The sequence below is a fragment of the Polypterus senegalus genome, chromosome 2 (genome assembly GCF_016835505.1).
Source record: "Polypterus senegalus isolate Bchr_013 chromosome 2, ASM1683550v1, whole genome shotgun sequence".
Lineage (NCBI taxonomy): Eukaryota > Metazoa > Chordata > Cladistia > Polypteriformes > Polypteridae > Polypterus > Polypterus senegalus.
The window spans coordinates 207,076,257-207,092,734 of record NC_053155.1 but is presented as its reverse complement, the minus strand read 5'-3'; the positions used below and the strand labels follow the sequence as shown (position 1 = coordinate 207,092,734).

The 16,478-nt window shown below is 36.6% G+C and overlaps 1 protein-coding gene across 1 annotated transcript in view; it reads left to right on the top strand.

The window, feature by feature from the left end:
- Positions 1–15,100, top strand: part of dhrs12 (dehydrogenase/reductase (SDR family) member 12) — a 25,299-nt gene extending 10,199 nt beyond the window's left edge. The window contains exons 6-10 of the mRNA XM_039745231.1: positions 2,700–2,761; positions 3,942–4,046; positions 8,885–8,975; positions 9,410–9,547; positions 14,319–15,100. Of these exons, the coding sequence (XP_039601165.1) occupies positions 2,700–2,761; positions 3,942–4,046; positions 8,885–8,975; positions 9,410–9,547; positions 14,319–14,440 (518 nt within the window). The 3' untranslated portion in view covers positions 14,441–15,100. The remainder of the gene's footprint in view (positions 1–2,699; positions 2,762–3,941; positions 4,047–8,884; positions 8,976–9,409; positions 9,548–14,318) is intronic.
- Positions 15,101–16,478: the final 1,378 nt, after the last annotated feature.

Here is a 16,478-nt window from a genome sequence, read left to right as displayed (position 1 = left end):
CATTGTTAAAAAAAAACAACACTGATAAAGTTTGATTCAGCTATTTTTAAACGCTGTGTGTAATAGTTCAGCACTTGTCTTTTTCCATAACAACATTTGACCCACTAGGACATGGGTCCCTCTCGAAAGACAAAAATCACAGTAATCTTTTCATGCCGTGTGTTTGGTATCTTGCTGATTTACTTCTATATTTATGTAAGAACACCTCCAATGAAGGCCACTGCTATCAAACAAACAAATTGAAAAAGGCAGAAATAGTATCAGGGATATGCAGTAAAATGGTTATTTCCAGATCCCTTTTCTGTCACAGATATCTAATAGATATGAAGAAGGCATGTTTTCTTACATCAAAACATTTGCCACTTTAAAGAAGATATTTTATTTTCAGGTGGGCCCCATCAGGTTTCATTATAAAATGCCAGGACTGGCAATGATTTTTTTTTTTTTTTGAAAATGCTTTATTTTAATTTAATGTGGCAAATGCATATATTCAATGTTTATAAATAAATAACTTTGACTTAAAAAATTCTGAATTCATCCTTTAACTATGCAGATTTTAATAGTGCATTATTTGGTCATTATTTCTTACAAATTTCCATTGATTGACTGAAATTTTGAGGTCTTGCCCCAGATTTTCAAAAGGATTCATGTTTCTGATGAGGACTGTCAAAGGAATCTGTTATTTACTTTAAATCTGTTGTGGTGTTAATCTGAGAGTGTGCATTGGATTAATGTTCTGATAAAACAACAAGTTTCTTACCAGGTTTATAGTTTTCTGGCAAATGGATACAGGTTTTTATGTCATGTTCTCTGTATTGTGACCATTTGTCTATTCCATTAGTCATGACACACATCAACAAAAAAGCTTACAGTATGGTGGAAACAGTATGGCCTGGCAGTTGTACTATGTTTGCTTTGTGAATTTTACATACTACAGCAGTCCCACTAAAAGTTCAACTATATTTAGTCTCAACAGAAAACAAGATTTTCTATCAAACACTGGTGGGTTAATGTTAGTTGCCCTTTCCATCCCAGTCTCCGCATAAGGATCTGTCTCATGGATTGTCTTGGGGAATTTTAACTCATGAACATTCACAACCCCTGATTTTTATTCATATTGACGAGTATTAATAACTTTAGTAAAAATTATTACATAAAATTATTTACAGTTAATAGTAAAATATCTTCCTTAGGGTGGCACAGTAGTTTGCAGTGGTGCCTCACACAGATCCAGAATGCTGGGATTGTATTCCAGCCTTTTGGGGTTTTCCCGGTGTCTACATGGTTTTTCTTTTTACAAACCGAAGAGCACAAATTAGTTAATCAGTTGACTCTAGGAAGACTCTTAATTGTTTTGGTTTTTTTTTTTTTTTTTTGGGTCCTTTCCCAGACTTGTGCTTCTCTGTAATAAGATTTCTAGTTTGCTTAAGATGATTGTCTTCATTTTGAAGCATTCACGATTTAATACAAGGCAGGAGATCCACTTATTTCATACACAAGGAGGAATCTATTAACAAATGACATGAGGAAAAGTAGTGTATCTAAGTAAATATAGGCCCACACTTAAAACGTGGATGAAAACATTTCACTTTTTAGACATTTGTGATGTGTAACTTGAATGTTTCTACTTGCTGAAGTAAATGCTCAGTTTGTTGTACAAATAATGCATCTTTAAGATTTAATTTTTTTTTAGTAACCTGTGATGTTTCAAATAAAACTTAAGATGGCCAAGTAAATGACTTGTTAGTAAAGGAAGAAATTTAGTTGAGCGTTGGAGACACAGTACGCAAAAGTTATTTAAAAATGATATAGTTTGATCAAAAGTCACAATTTGTCTTATATATAAATGTCTACACATGGAAGTGTGTGTGTCTGTCCGGTCCAGAAGTAAGAGGTGGAGTTGGGGTAAGGGCTCCACCTCTGAGGAGACAGAAAACTCACTTAGCCGCTAATAACACAAGCGAACCCAGCACGTCAGGAAGACGAAACCTCAGAAGACAAAGTCGCTTAGCCTCTAACATCTACAAAATGGTATCTCTTTTACTTTTCCTTCCACCGCTAATACATAAGCGAGGCGAGCATGGCGGCAAAACAAATCCTCCTAGGAGAAAGATACCCAGAGTAGTTCCTTTTAATTACCTGACATCTCTACACTTCACTTTTTTTTTCTGACAATTTCAATAGTTTCTTGGACCCCAGGCTTTTTACAGCACAGGCTTACACATCTAGTATATATATAAAATGCAATGAGTTTATTAAATATCCATCATCTAATATTGTAAATGTAGTGCTTGATAAATAAGGCATAATTCCACAGTAAAATGAATTTACATGGGTTTTCTCAGGGTATTTTTTCCATTGTCTCAAAAATGTACCATTTGGGCCAAATGGCAACTTTAAATTGGCCCAGCATGTGTATGAGAGTATGTGCATATGTGTTAGCTTGAGTGTTCATAGTGATGGGTTACCATCCTGTCCAGAGTTATTTCTTGCCTTTTGATGGGTACTGCAAATGTCGTTGTCATTGTTTGGGTCATATGAAGGTGTGTTTTTAGTATTAGTGACCACCAGAGAGAGAGAGAGAGAGAGATTGTTTGAATTCTATTACATACATTAATTCATACTAGTGTAAAATTAGAGATAATGTAAATTTAAAGACTGGGCAATTTCCCTGACCTTAAGAAATTGTTCTCCTTTAGGAACTTATATACTAACTACTACTCTGATACCTGTTTTGAAAAGTGCAGAAGATGCCAGAGTGGTAAGTGTACTATATAACTTTAATTCTGGGTTAAGCCTGCATTTGGTTGAAGGAGCTTATAATGCTGGTAAAACGGTAAACTCTTAGTGCCTACTACCAAGTTAAGACAGATACAAAGTAAATCTAGCAAATTTTTTTCAGTTTTTATCCATAACTGCCACGAATACTTACTGTTTCAGGGATGTACTAATTTGTTTAATTTCAGACATGTATATGAAATTATTAATAATATACAGTATACATTATTTATTTTGGCCACTCTGGTGTAACTCTCAGATAATCATCCATGAGGAAAGCATTGATTCGTTAAGTCTTTTCCCAGTTTATTTAATTTAGAAATTACTTTATTAATTTGCGTGGCAAAGTCTAAATTAATTTTGAATTGAAAGTATGGTGTTAAAATGTACATCTGGTAAAACAAACATCATGTGTAGCTGCTTTAATATTGTCCCAGATTATAAATATTTTTAATTAAAAATCATCTGGCATTACTAAATTAAGGGTATTTAACATTTGTAAGATGTATAATAAGTGCTCCCCTTTTTAATTTAAGGATATTTTGTGATAACCCCAAAACTTTACAGTGGGTAAAATGTGCTTCAGTATCAATTGTGTTCTGTTCTTTTGAAACACGATAAGTCACACCTAGTTCAGTTTAGTAAAGCACTTTCTCTTTATTAATGGTTTTAATCTTTATTTTTTGTTTTCAGAGAGTTTTCATAAACTAACATTGAAACAATAAGTTATAATATGTGACAAAAATAGTTACTTGTGTTGTAATGGGTCATTATTAAAACTCGATTTTCCTGGTGTGCATCCACAGTAGTGCAAAGGTTAGCACTGCAGCATCATGGGTCCAAAGTCCTGAGTTTAAATCTTGTGCCCCATCATGGTCTTTGTGGAGTGTACATGTTGTGTTTGTGTGGGTTTTTTTTCCCAAATACTCTGATTTTCCTCAAATATGCTTAGGTTAATTGGTGACATTCCCAATTCAAGTGATAATGTGAGTGTGTTTGTGTCCTTCAGTGGATTGCAGCCATGCATCCGATGCTATGCTTCTTGCATCGTGGGTAATGCTTCCAGGATAGGCTTGCTTCCGACTGTGAATCAGAATTGCATGAATCAAGTCAGAGATTGTACAATATGTAATGTACTTCTTGTCTCAATGTTTCATTTATAGGTAACAGTTTCCTCAGGAGGGATGCTTGTTCAGAAATTGAATGTTGATGACTTGCAATTTGAAAAAGGTCAATTTGATGGTACAATGGCATATGCACAGAACAAAGTAAGAATTGTTACAGTTAAATATTTACCGATTAGATATTTTCTGCATAAAGTATGTGGGTTATACACTTGTTTGAGGTTTTTTTTCCCTGAATCATTGATCCGTATTTTAATTTTTAAAGAAATTATTTTTTCTTGTTTAGTTTAGTTTTTTTTTTTTAACCTTTTAAATTAAATGCTCCTTCCAGAACAATGACAAAGTCAGCAGTTTAAAGTATTTCAGTTATGCAACTATTAATTCACAAAGAATTAACTTTTTTTTTTTTTTTTTTTAACTACAAAATATGTTGCTAGCCATACAGTATGTTCAGCAATTTGTACCATTTGCAAAATCCCTTCCTATGCGGCTGCCTTGTTTTAGCTCTTTGACAACTGATAAGACTACAAACACGTCTCCATGAAATGTAATATATTGATATTTCTTTCTTTCATATACCAGTATATAGGGCTGGCTATTAGCACTGATATCCCAATTTGATTTGATTCCGATTCACAATGCCCCAATTCTATTCAATATCGATTTTATCTTGACTTAAATAGCTTGTACTGATATATCTGAAGTTAAGGCTTTTTTAGATATTGCTTAACAATGCACAGAGAACATTAATATAATGTGAGAAATTTCACTAATGCTTTATTTGAAGGGTGTATGTTTCATTAGTAATGAACAGTTAACATCAAAAAAATGAAAAACTTTTTTACTGCTTTGCACTCATTCAGAATTGGCCACTTCAACTAACCTATGTATCACACATCAGACTCCACACATACAGTGCATCCGGAAAGTATTCACAGCGCATCACTTTTTCCACATTTTGTTATATTACAGCCTTATTCCAAAATGGATTAAATTCATTTTTTTCTCAGAATTCTACACACAACACCCCATAATGACAACGTGAAAAAGGTTTACTTGAGGTTTTTGCAAATTTATTAAAAATAAAAAAATTGAGAAAGCACATGTACATAAGTATTCACAGTCTTTGCCATGAAGCTCAAAATTGAGCTCAGGTGCATCCTGTTTCCCCTGATCATCCTTGAGATGTTTCTGCAGCTTAATTGGAGTCCACCTGTGGTAAATTCAGTTGATTGGACATGATTTGGAAAGTCACACACCTGTCTATATAAGGTCCCACAGTTGACAGTTCATTTCAGAGCTCAAACCAAGCATGAAGTCAAAGGAATTGTCTGTAGACCTCCTAGACCAGGACTAGACTAGGATTGTCTTGAGGCACTAATCTGAGGAAGATTACAGAAAAATTTCTGCTGCTTTGAAGGTCCCAATGAGCTCAGTGGCCTCCATCATCCATAACTGGAAGCAGTTCGAAACCACCAGGACTATTCCTAGAGCTGGCCGGCCATCTATACTGAGCGATTGGAGGAGAAAGGCCTTAGTCAGGGAGGTGACCAAGAACCCGATGGTCACACTGTCAGAGCTCCGGAGGTCCTCTGTGGAGAGAGGAGAACCTTCCAGAAGGACAACCATCTCTGCAGCAATCCACCAATCAGGCCTGTATGGTAGAGTGGCCAGATGGAAGCCACTCCTTAGTAAAAGAACATGGCAGCCCGCCTGGAGTTTGCCAAAAGGCACCTGAAGGACTCTCAGACCATGAGAAACAAAATTCTCTCATCTGATGAGACAAAGATTGAACTGTTTGGTGTGAATGCCAGGCGTCACGTTTGGAGGAAACCAGGCACCACTCATCACCAGGCCAATACCATCCCTACAGTGAAGCATGGTGGTGGCAGCATCATGCTGTTGGGATGTTTTTCAGGGGCAGGAACTGGGAGACTAGTCAGGATAAAGGGAAAGATGACTGCAGCAATGCACAGAGACATCCTGGAGGAAAACCTGCTCCAGAACGCTCTTGACCTCAGACTGGGGCGAAGGTTCATCTTTGAGCAGGGCAACGACCCTAAGCACACAGCCAAGATATCAAAGGAGTGGCTTCAGGACAACTCTGTGAATGTTCTTGAATGGCCCAGCCAGAGCCCAGACTTGAATCCGATTGAACATCTCTGGAGAGATCTTAAAATGGCTGTGCACCGACGCTTCCCATCCAACCTGATGGAGCTTGAGAGGTGCTGCAAAGAGGAATGGGCGAAACTGGCCAAGGATAGGTGTGCCAAGCTTGTGGCATCATATTCAAAAAGACTTAAGGCTGTAACTGCTGCCAAAGGTGCATCGACAAAGTATTGAGCAAAGGCTGTGAATACTTTCCGGATGCACTGTATTAGGGTAGGAAGACTCCTTATTTTAAAATAATGCAATGGCATCTACTTTATGAAATATCAATATTATCTTGCAAATAATATTAGTTTAAAATAATCAAATATTGCTTCTTAAATAATAAATGTTATTCAGTAACCTGTTAGTGTGTTATGATTCTCCATGGAGACACCATTAAACTAAACTGTTAGCCAAATTTATTGCCCTATTGGACATTTAAAATAATCTGGAATTAGTTGAAATTAAAGATTACAGTTGGAAGACTTGTGTATTTCTATAATTCTTCTTAAAAGAAAAAGAACCATCCATTGTGACAGATAATGTTGCTATTAAGGAGCTACTTCAAGTATGCTGCTTTGATCTCACATAAAAACTAGATTCTGTTACATTTTGGGCACGAGGTGAATTAAACAGAAGCTTGGAGCTGCCATCTGCAGTGTAGATTGTTTAGCCACTACTCAATTGGATGTCAACTGAGATTGTGTTTATGGGTGATGTTGGAGTAAGTGATTTCTCAAATTTTTTGTGTTACAACAACAATTAACATATGAGGTGCACAACTTACATATGGCTTTGCTTTTATCCAATGGTTCTTTACCACTGCACTGTTAGAATCCTTAGTAAGCCCACACATCTGATTTAAGTGTCTAAGACAATGATTTCATTTAAAGAAGACACACCATTTTATGTGAAGTAGTAAAGTGCTTTTTCCATAGAAAGCCTTAGAAAGCTCTTCTGGATCAGACGTCAAAACCGAATATAAGCAAAAATCTACATATTGTAATTGAGCAGGATAGAGATTGGCAAGATCGATCTTGAGACTTTAAGAATCAATAGTGAATGTTTAAAATGAAAAATAATGATTAATTAGCAAATCAATATTGTTACCCAGGTCTATTAATACACACAATCTGCTCATTCTGTCTTCTTTTTATCCCAAAATGTGATATTGCTGACTACGTGTATGTCTTAACTTTCCTTATGTAAAAGTAACGGAAAGTACATTCCTTTTAATACTCGCAGCATCTGGTATAATTTCTTGGAGTTGACATCTTAGTCCATATTTGATAGATATCATCATGCAGATACAATGGCATGATGTTGTATGTGAACTGACACTCCTTTAGTAGTTGAACCTTTTTCATATCTACATTGAACATTTTACTTTTTCTGCGTAAATGATCAGCAGGGCAACTGTTCTTTTTTTATATTAATTGAAGTCTGTCTTTTATGTTGCAGCAGTACATAAGCAGTTATCTGACTGGGTTTAAATGTCTGGGTCCACTAATCTGCTGTCATCTCAATTTCTAGTCTCTCTGGCAGACATCTTTAATTTAGCAAATCACGACTAACACTTTTACAATAGAATATAGCAGCGGTTTAACCCATTTTTGCTGATGTAGCTCCATGGAGATACACTGCTGATCTCAGACTGCAGTCTACTGTTTGTTGACATATTTGCAGAAAAGTATGTTATCCTCCACCAAAAATACATTTTTCTTTGTCTAGAGTGGAAATTATTGATGTATCTACAGTGGAACCTCGGTTCACTAACCTCTCAGTACACTTACAAATTGGTTTAGGACCAAAAAGTTCACCAAACTTTTGCCTCAGTTCACGAACACGTACTTGATATATGAACAAGCCAATTTCCCTTTCGGTATGTACATGTTCAGTCTTTATCCTGTGCAGAGAGAGAGAGAGAGCAACACACGCACGCACACACACACACACACACACGCACGTTAGACAGAGGCACACATGCACGCACACACACACATACAGGCGCTCCAGGCTCGGAAAGAGACACACGCACACACGAAAGCGAGAGAGAGCGAGAGAGGGAGAGCTGGATGCATAAGGTAGAAAAAGCTTGTTTTTGTTTTCAGTTCTGTTTACAGCGTGCATTGTGGCAATGTTACTTTTCTAGGTGGTTCATTAAATTACGGATTCAACAAATGTTAATTTTTTTCCCTATGCTTAAAACTCATTAAAAAAAAAAAGTGTTTTTAGCGAGCGGTTTCTAGCACCATAGCGCAAACTATTGCAGTATTAGTTTTCTCTGTTGTTCAAGGTTTTCTCAGTGTTATTCAGTGTTTTTACATTTAGTTTACTATTATGCTGTGCATTCTATGGTATAATTAATTATATTTGTGCTTAAAAACTAAAAAAATGTATATTTACATACAGTTCGTACGGTCTGGAACAGATTCATTGTATTTACATACAATCCTATGGTGGAAATTGCTTCGGTTTACGACCAAATCGGTTTACGACCAGAGTTTTGGAACGAATTATGGTTGTGAACCAAGGTTCCACTGTATTTGCTTTTGCTGTGTGGTTTGTAGTCCAGTTTTTAATGTTTTTTTACATTTAGTTATCAGTAGCGAGACATATTCAGCATTTATTTATATATTTACCTCCATCCTGATTATTACGGTTCACCAGAACAACTTTGGCTCTGTGCGAACTTAAGCTACAAGTCTAAAAAGCTGATTATTATGGGTTTTTTTTATTCTTCTTTTTCCTATCAAATTGTTTTAATTTAGCAGACTGTTTTATTTAGTTATGTTATTTGTTCATGACTTTTCACTGTTTTGTTTTTACAGAGACAGCAAGTAATCCTTACTGAGCACTGGGCAAAAATGCACCCAGAGATCCACTTTTCTGTGATGCACCCAGGCTGGGCTGATACTCCAGGTAAAAACACCAGATGTGAACTTAGGGGGTTTTGCTGCTTTTAATCATATGGGCCAAATTAGTATCTGGTACATTTATTATTCATGAGAAGAGAAGCTGCATATTTTACCCCTTTTGTTTAATATGATTCTTGTAACCCTTTCATGAAGCACAGGACTGGCTGACATCAAACAGATTTCATAGCTCTCAGTGTTTAAAAAAAAATACCTGATTCATCCTTCCTTCACTTTATATACCTTACTTATTTTAACTACTGTAGTTTGGAGCAAGATGATAAAAGTTAGTAGCACAATAGTTTGTGTTCTAATATTTGAGGAACCTACATGTAATTGGCTAGAGAGCAATGGGTGCAGACTTCAATGTTTTCATGATTCATGGAAGAATCTCTTTTCTGGATAAAACTTCTAAAATGAACTGCTCCATTCTTTTAACAGCTGTAAGGTCATCAATGCCTGACTTTTATGAGAGGATGAAGACAAAGTTACGTACAGAGGCTCAGGGAGCTGATACAATTATATGGCTGGCCATCTCTCCTGCTACCATCAAAGAAAAGAGTGGTCGTTTTTTCCAGGGTAAGTTGTGTACTGTACCTCATGAAAACCTCAAAGTTCATCAAAATACTGTTGGTTGCTAAAAAATATGAAATGCAGAAGCCCGAGTTTTAATGTATTTATTATAAATGGTTTTATTGCCTGGGCAGCACGGTGGCACAGTGGGTAGCACTGCTGCCTCGCATTTAGGAGGCCTGGGTTCGCTTCCCGGGTCCTCCATGCGTGGAGTTTGCATGTTGTCCCCGTGTCTGCATTGGTTTCCTCTGGGTACACCGGTTTCCTCCCACAGTCCAAAGACATGCAGGTTATGTGGATTGGCGATTCTAAATTGTCCCGTGGGTGTGGGTGTGCACCCTGCAGTGGGCTGGCACCCTGTCTGGGGTTTGTTTCCTTTTGCGCCCTGTGTTGGCTGGGATTGGCTCTGGCAGACCCCCATGACCCTGTAGTTAGGATATAGCAGGTTGGATAATGGATGGGTGGATGGTTTTATTGCCGGTTTTCACACATTTTACTAACTATGCTGTTAATAGTACGTTATCATTAAAAACAATAGGAATCTTGAAATGTGTTACTGTCATTTTTTTCATTGTTTTACTGTATATCTTGTCAAAAAGGGTTACAGTATATTTTATAGATGCATATAAAGGATACTAGAAGTATTACCAAAAAATGACCTCCTAACAATATGGTAATTTTAACCACAAGGTACAAAATGATCTATTTAATGTGGCTCAGGTTTAATGTGGCTCAGGTTACAGAGCAATGTTTTCCAGAGATTAAGTGTTATTGCTTAGCTCACACTGTAAATGTTATACATTTAATGAGGATTTGCCTGAAAAGCAAAGATAACTGGTATCTTTTTAATATTTATATCATTTTTCTCATCTGAATATTAGAGAGCAAAAGTATAAGCCTACTTCCTTGCTAAAACATTAATTATACAGTACAGGCCAAAAGTTTGGACACATCTCCTCATTTAATGTGTTTTCTTTATTTTTATGACCATTTACATTGGTAGATTCTCACTGAAGGCATCAAAACTATGAATGAACACATGTGGAGTTATGTACTTAACAAAAAAAGGTGAAATAACTGAAAACATGTTTTATATTCTAGTTTCTTCAAAATAGCCACCCTTTGCTCTGATTACTGCTTTGCACACTCTTGGCATTCTCTCGATGAGCTTCAACAGGTAGTCACCTTAAATGGTTTTTACTTCACAGGTGTGCCTTATCAGGGTTATTTAGTGGAATTTCTTGCTTTACCAATGGGGTTGGGACCAGCAGTTGTGTTGTGCAGAAGTCAGGTTAGTTGGACGATCATTTATTTTTCAACAGGACAAAGGCACCTCCAGGCTGTGTAAGGGCTATTTGACCAAGAAGGAGAGTGATGGAGTGCTGTAAATGGTCATGAAAATAAAGAAAACACATTGAATGAGGAGGCGTGTCCAAACTTTTAGCCTGTACTGTATGTAGGGATGTTCTGATCAGGTTATTTAGGGTCAATCCTAAACCCTAAAATCATGTTACTGGTTTGGCCAATTCCACTTTTTTGTTTCTGTTTATCTTTTTTAAAAAAAAATCTTTTTAAATATCTCCAGAGACAAAGGAGCCTTATGTTCTATACGAATGTGTCAAATTTGATATTTTTAGAATTAGACAATAGACCACAGATGTTATCTGCTTATTTTTTTATTAAGAAAATGAAAGTCTGTAAGCAGATTGTTCAGTGACCATTAAAATAATAAAATAAAATTCCCTTAAAATACATAGTTTTTGTAACTAATAATATATGTAGAGAAAATAAATATCCATTATACATGCAGCATTAAAGAAAACAAAGTGCTTCTCATAATTGCGAGTTATTTAAATTTTTTATGCAGCAATTTCAAATTAGTCCTCATCTTTCCTTTTGCCAATTAAAAATGTAAGCCGCTGCACTTAACACAGATTCGCTATCCAGACTCATAAGGTGTCTGTTTTTATTAAAAGACAGCTCTGTTCATTAAAATAGCTTTTCTTGCCGTTTGTCAAATTGCATAGGACTACTCCTCTTATTCCTTGTTCTCTGTTTATTACTCCGCTTTCTTTAGTGTAATGGCTAATTTTCTAAGGTTCTCTCTCTCTGGTCAAGTCTGTCTTACCTATTGTGGTGCCCGGCCGGGACGCCCAGGAGGACGAGAGGAGGGCTTGTGCCTCCTCCAGACCGCGAGGGGCCGTCCGTCCTGGTTATGTTGGGGGCCTCGGGTAAAGGGCTTGGAAGCCCAGCCCTGTAGGGACCCGTGGCCACCGATGCCGGTATATCCCGTGTGGTCCGGCCGGGACGCCCGGGAGAACCAGAGGAGGGCTTGTGCCTCCTCCAGACCGGGAGGGGGCGTCCGTCCTGGTTATGCTGGAGGCCTCGGGTAGAGGGCTTGGAAGCCCAGCCCTGTAGGGACCCGTGGCCACTGCCAGGCGGCGCCCCAGTGCCTGATTATCCCAGGAGCCCGTCACTTCCGCCACACCAGGAAGTGCCGGGGGGAAGACGACAGGGGACACCCGGATGCCACACGGGGGTGTGTCCGCGGGAGATTGCCGGGAAGCAGCTGGAGCCCATCCGGGTTCCTATAAAAGGGCCGCCTCCCTCCAGTCATGAGCGGAAGTCGGGTGGAAGAGGACGGAGCTGGAGTGAGGACTGGAGGCGGCCAGGAGAAAGAGAGGCACAGGACTGTGTGGCCTGGACATTGGGGGAATCGGTGCTCGAAGCACTGGGGTTTGTGACTGCACTAATTTGTAAATATTGTACAAATAAACGTGTGTTGGGTGGAACTGTGTTGTCCGTCTGTGTGTGTCCGGGCCAGCATTCACATTATACAGGTCGCTATTTAGTGGAAGTTCACAGCAGAAAAAAGAGACATGCACTAACTCAGATACTGTACTGCTTTGTGTAAAGGAGAAGAACAACTAAATGAATGTAAAGCAAAGAAAAGCAGATGCTGAAAAAATAATTATCTGTGATCGGCCAATTTACAGATCACCAATTAATTGTGAGAATTGGCAGATTTAGATTGGTAGCTGATCGATCAGAGCATCACAAATTATACACATTCCAAATTTCTGTGGGACAGAAATGTTAGGAGCAAGGCAAAATGAAAATGGGGAATTCGCTAGCAGCAATTTGGAAAAAAAATGTGAGGGTGCATTCTATAGGCCAGGATTTAGAAAACTGTTGTTGAAAATAAGCACTACCACAGCATTATGGAGATTGCCACTTTGTACACAATGCTGGAGTTTTAGACTGAAATGATGTGGATTATTGTGGCAGAACTCCTCACTAGTTATTGTAGCAACCTGAAGATAGAGTATTTTGTCTGAATTGTTAGCACTGGTGATTATTGTTATAATTATTTCAATTATTGTTCATATATTACAACATCTAAATTAATCTTATAGAATTATATGGCCTTGAAGACAATTTTTAAATGTTATTTTATGTGTTGCTTAAAATGAATGGCACAATGTCACAGCGGGTAGTGTTGCTGCTTAACAATGCCAGGAACCAGTATTTGGTTATTACCTCATTACTGTCTGTGTGGAGTTTTCATATTCTGTCTTGTATATACTGTTGTATAATTTTCTCTGTGTTCTTTAGTTTTCTCCCACATCTTATGCTTTCAGAAAATGGAGGTCCACTGTTTTACTTTCTAAAATGTTCAAATGAAGTTGATGTTCGTGTAATGCAGTACACCTTGAGCAAAGCAAAACACAAATGTTTCTTGCTGTATTTGTTGCAGTAAAAATCTTTTAAAATAATTGATTAGAATAATGTTGAATAACAGCGGTGAGTTGGCACCCTGCCCAGGATTGGTTCCTACCTTGTGCCCTGTGTTGGCTGGGATTGGCTCCAGCAGACCCCCGTGACCCTGTAGTTAGGATTCAGCGGGTTGGAAAATGGATGGCTGGATGTTGAATAATAACAATAATAATAATATGTTTTATTTTCTACAGCACCTTTCACATGCTCATGGTGCTTATTCAGCTTTCAAAAAAAGCCTTACCAAAACCAGTGGGTAATGGATTTTAAAGATAAATGCATATGTGAATCTCATACTTAAACAGTAGGAGAAAAAAATAGGTTAATTTGAGGTGGAAGACAGCACTTCTTCATTGAAAGGGGCATAAGGATCTGAAACAATCCTGCAAGTCGTGTATTTGAAGAGGGAGAAATCTTGGGATCACTTTCATATTAGATAACCAAACCAGCTCCATGAAATGCTCTCAGTTGTCTAATTTCAGTTCTAATTGTCTTTTTCAGTTATTCTTACAATGTAAATTTCTAATTTTGAAAATAAGGTGCAACTGATTGTGCCCTATAACAACAACAACATTTATTTATATATTACATTTTCAGTCAAATGATATAGCTCAAAGTGGTTTACAAGATGTAGGAATAAAAAGGAAACATTATAAAAATAAATTAGGCAATACTAAGTAACAAAGAATAAAGTAAGGTCTGATGTCCAGGAGGAAACAAACAAACAAACAAAAAAACTCCAGATAATAGCCTGCCACTCCAGCCAGGGCAGCTATCCGTCTTTTTTGTAGAAAAGGCCATCAGAAAATGAGTGAGAAGGGTTATTTCAAGTATCTGCTTATTTCTGAAGACAGCCACTTGAAATGTTCATCTCAATTCAGTTTTATGTTAAAAGTGCACATTTACAACTTATGTTTTCATATCAGAGTTGTAATTTCTTTAAATGTTATGAAGTACTACATAAAATTTTAAATATATTTGATTTTTTTTCACATTCTAGACAGATGTCCAGTTTCCACGCACTTGCCTCTGGCATTTACGCGATCTTCATCTGCAGATGAACAGAAGTTATTGAAAATTTTGGATGAACTTATAGAGAGCTTCAGATCTAAAAGTACTTAATTTTTGCCTTAATTTTGTCAAATTTGACTATCCACACTACACCCTGTGGTAACAGTGCAATTTCTATGTAATTAATTACATAATCTTTGAATTTACAATTTTGGACATATTTCTAACTATTTTTAAATTACTTTTTTAATAACTATGTTCCATTTGTATATAATTTGAATGACTTTTCTGCTTATTTGGTTTGTAACAGGAATTAAATTTGCTTTTTATGTTGCATAGTGTTTTGCTACTAATATTTACTTGCACTTGCTCTCTCCTGCAGCACTCCTGCAGTCTTTTTGGGTTTTTTTTAATACAATATGGGCTAATAGAATCTTTACATTTATTTCCACATAGGCATTAAGCTTCTTGGCAAATGTTACATAAGCTAGTAAAATTATGATATACAGTAACAATTGCAAAAATGAATTAAAAACAATATTGTTTAAGAGCTTTGAATTTTTTTTTTCCCTGTGATGGTTTCCATGTACAATACCTTTATCACGAGAGATGAGCTGTTTTTTTGTCTGTATTTATTTAATGTTCATACCAGTATTGTTTCTGTTTTTACACATAATACTGCATTTTGTGTGATTAAAAAAATATATATAGTCCTAAAGAACACTTTTAGTGGTTTGATTAAATAAAAGCTCAGGATATATCATTTTAAAACTTGTTGCTTAATTCATAGCAGTTTTATGGCATTTTACATTGGAGGGACATTTTTCACAGAGAAGACAGTTCCATGAATTTGTGTAGGGGTTGAACCTACAGCACTAAGCAAGTTCCAGCATCTGCTGAACATCCTGTTTGCACAAAGACATCCTTGAGTTTGCCCTTGAGAATTTATTTTTACTGTAGTGGATGTAACTAACTGTGTACTTGCTTACAGCATAAAACTTTTCAAGAGCAGGTATCTTCCATTTGCACATTTGATAAGAAGAGAAACCAAGGAACAGTGTATTTTCAGTTTGCCTAGCAGTCTTGTGCATGTTGGAAACCTAAAATGGCATCAAGTATTATAAGTGGTTTGTATTTATTGTAATTGGTTTATATTTATTGGGACGATCACTGTATTATTTTGTATTGCAGGCTGTTTTGTGGAATATTCTTTTTATGCCTCTTTCCTATATATTTATTCAGTTACAAATGCTGTTAAAATATTCACAATTCAAAGAACTTTGAAAGCTTCAAGACATTGATACCACTTCAGTTGATCCATTGCTGTATCTGTCTATCCATTTTAATCCATTTAGTTCCTTACAGCACTTATTCATCAATCTTTATTTTTCTGTTTGGTTATGAGCTCCTGATCATAGAATACATTTTGTTTAATCCCTTTTGAATCTGTCCAATTTGTTTAGTGCGTTTTTACACTCAAACAAACTGCAGCTTTTCAACAACACATGAATATGAGTTGTATTCGTGATCTGAAATTTCTGCCAAATGCATTATAAGCTTTAATCATTACTTACACAATTTCCTTAGGTTTCATTAGGCCCTTCATAACAAAGCCCCTATGGGTAAGGAAGTACAGGAGATTGTTTAAATGGAAACATAGCTATATAATGCTAATTCCACTTTGTTCAAAGAAATATGTCAGCGTACAATTAGAACGGTTTGCTTTGTATGTAATTTGCAGTTAACAGTGATGGAAAAGATGCTACGCTGGTGGAGTTGAAAAAAGCCAAACTTTGGTAGACTGGGCCAATGTGGGCACTTTTATTTCTATTAGTAGTAGGCCACCTACGATATGTGATATAAAAGTAGTACCTGCCCTTGATATTGAATATTATATACCCTACCCAAAAATTAGATATATATATTTTTATTTTCTTACCCTATGAAGTTCAGGGCGATTACAATTTTCAGCAATCTTATATTTTCATGCACAACAAAGACAGCAATGTATCTGATATAATAGTGCTCTATGGTTACCAACAATAGACAGTAGCAAACAACATGAAAAAATCTCATGTTCCTCATGTTGCATAATACACATGTCAAGTCATCCAGTTTTACGTTCACAAAATTCCAAACGTATTTTTTA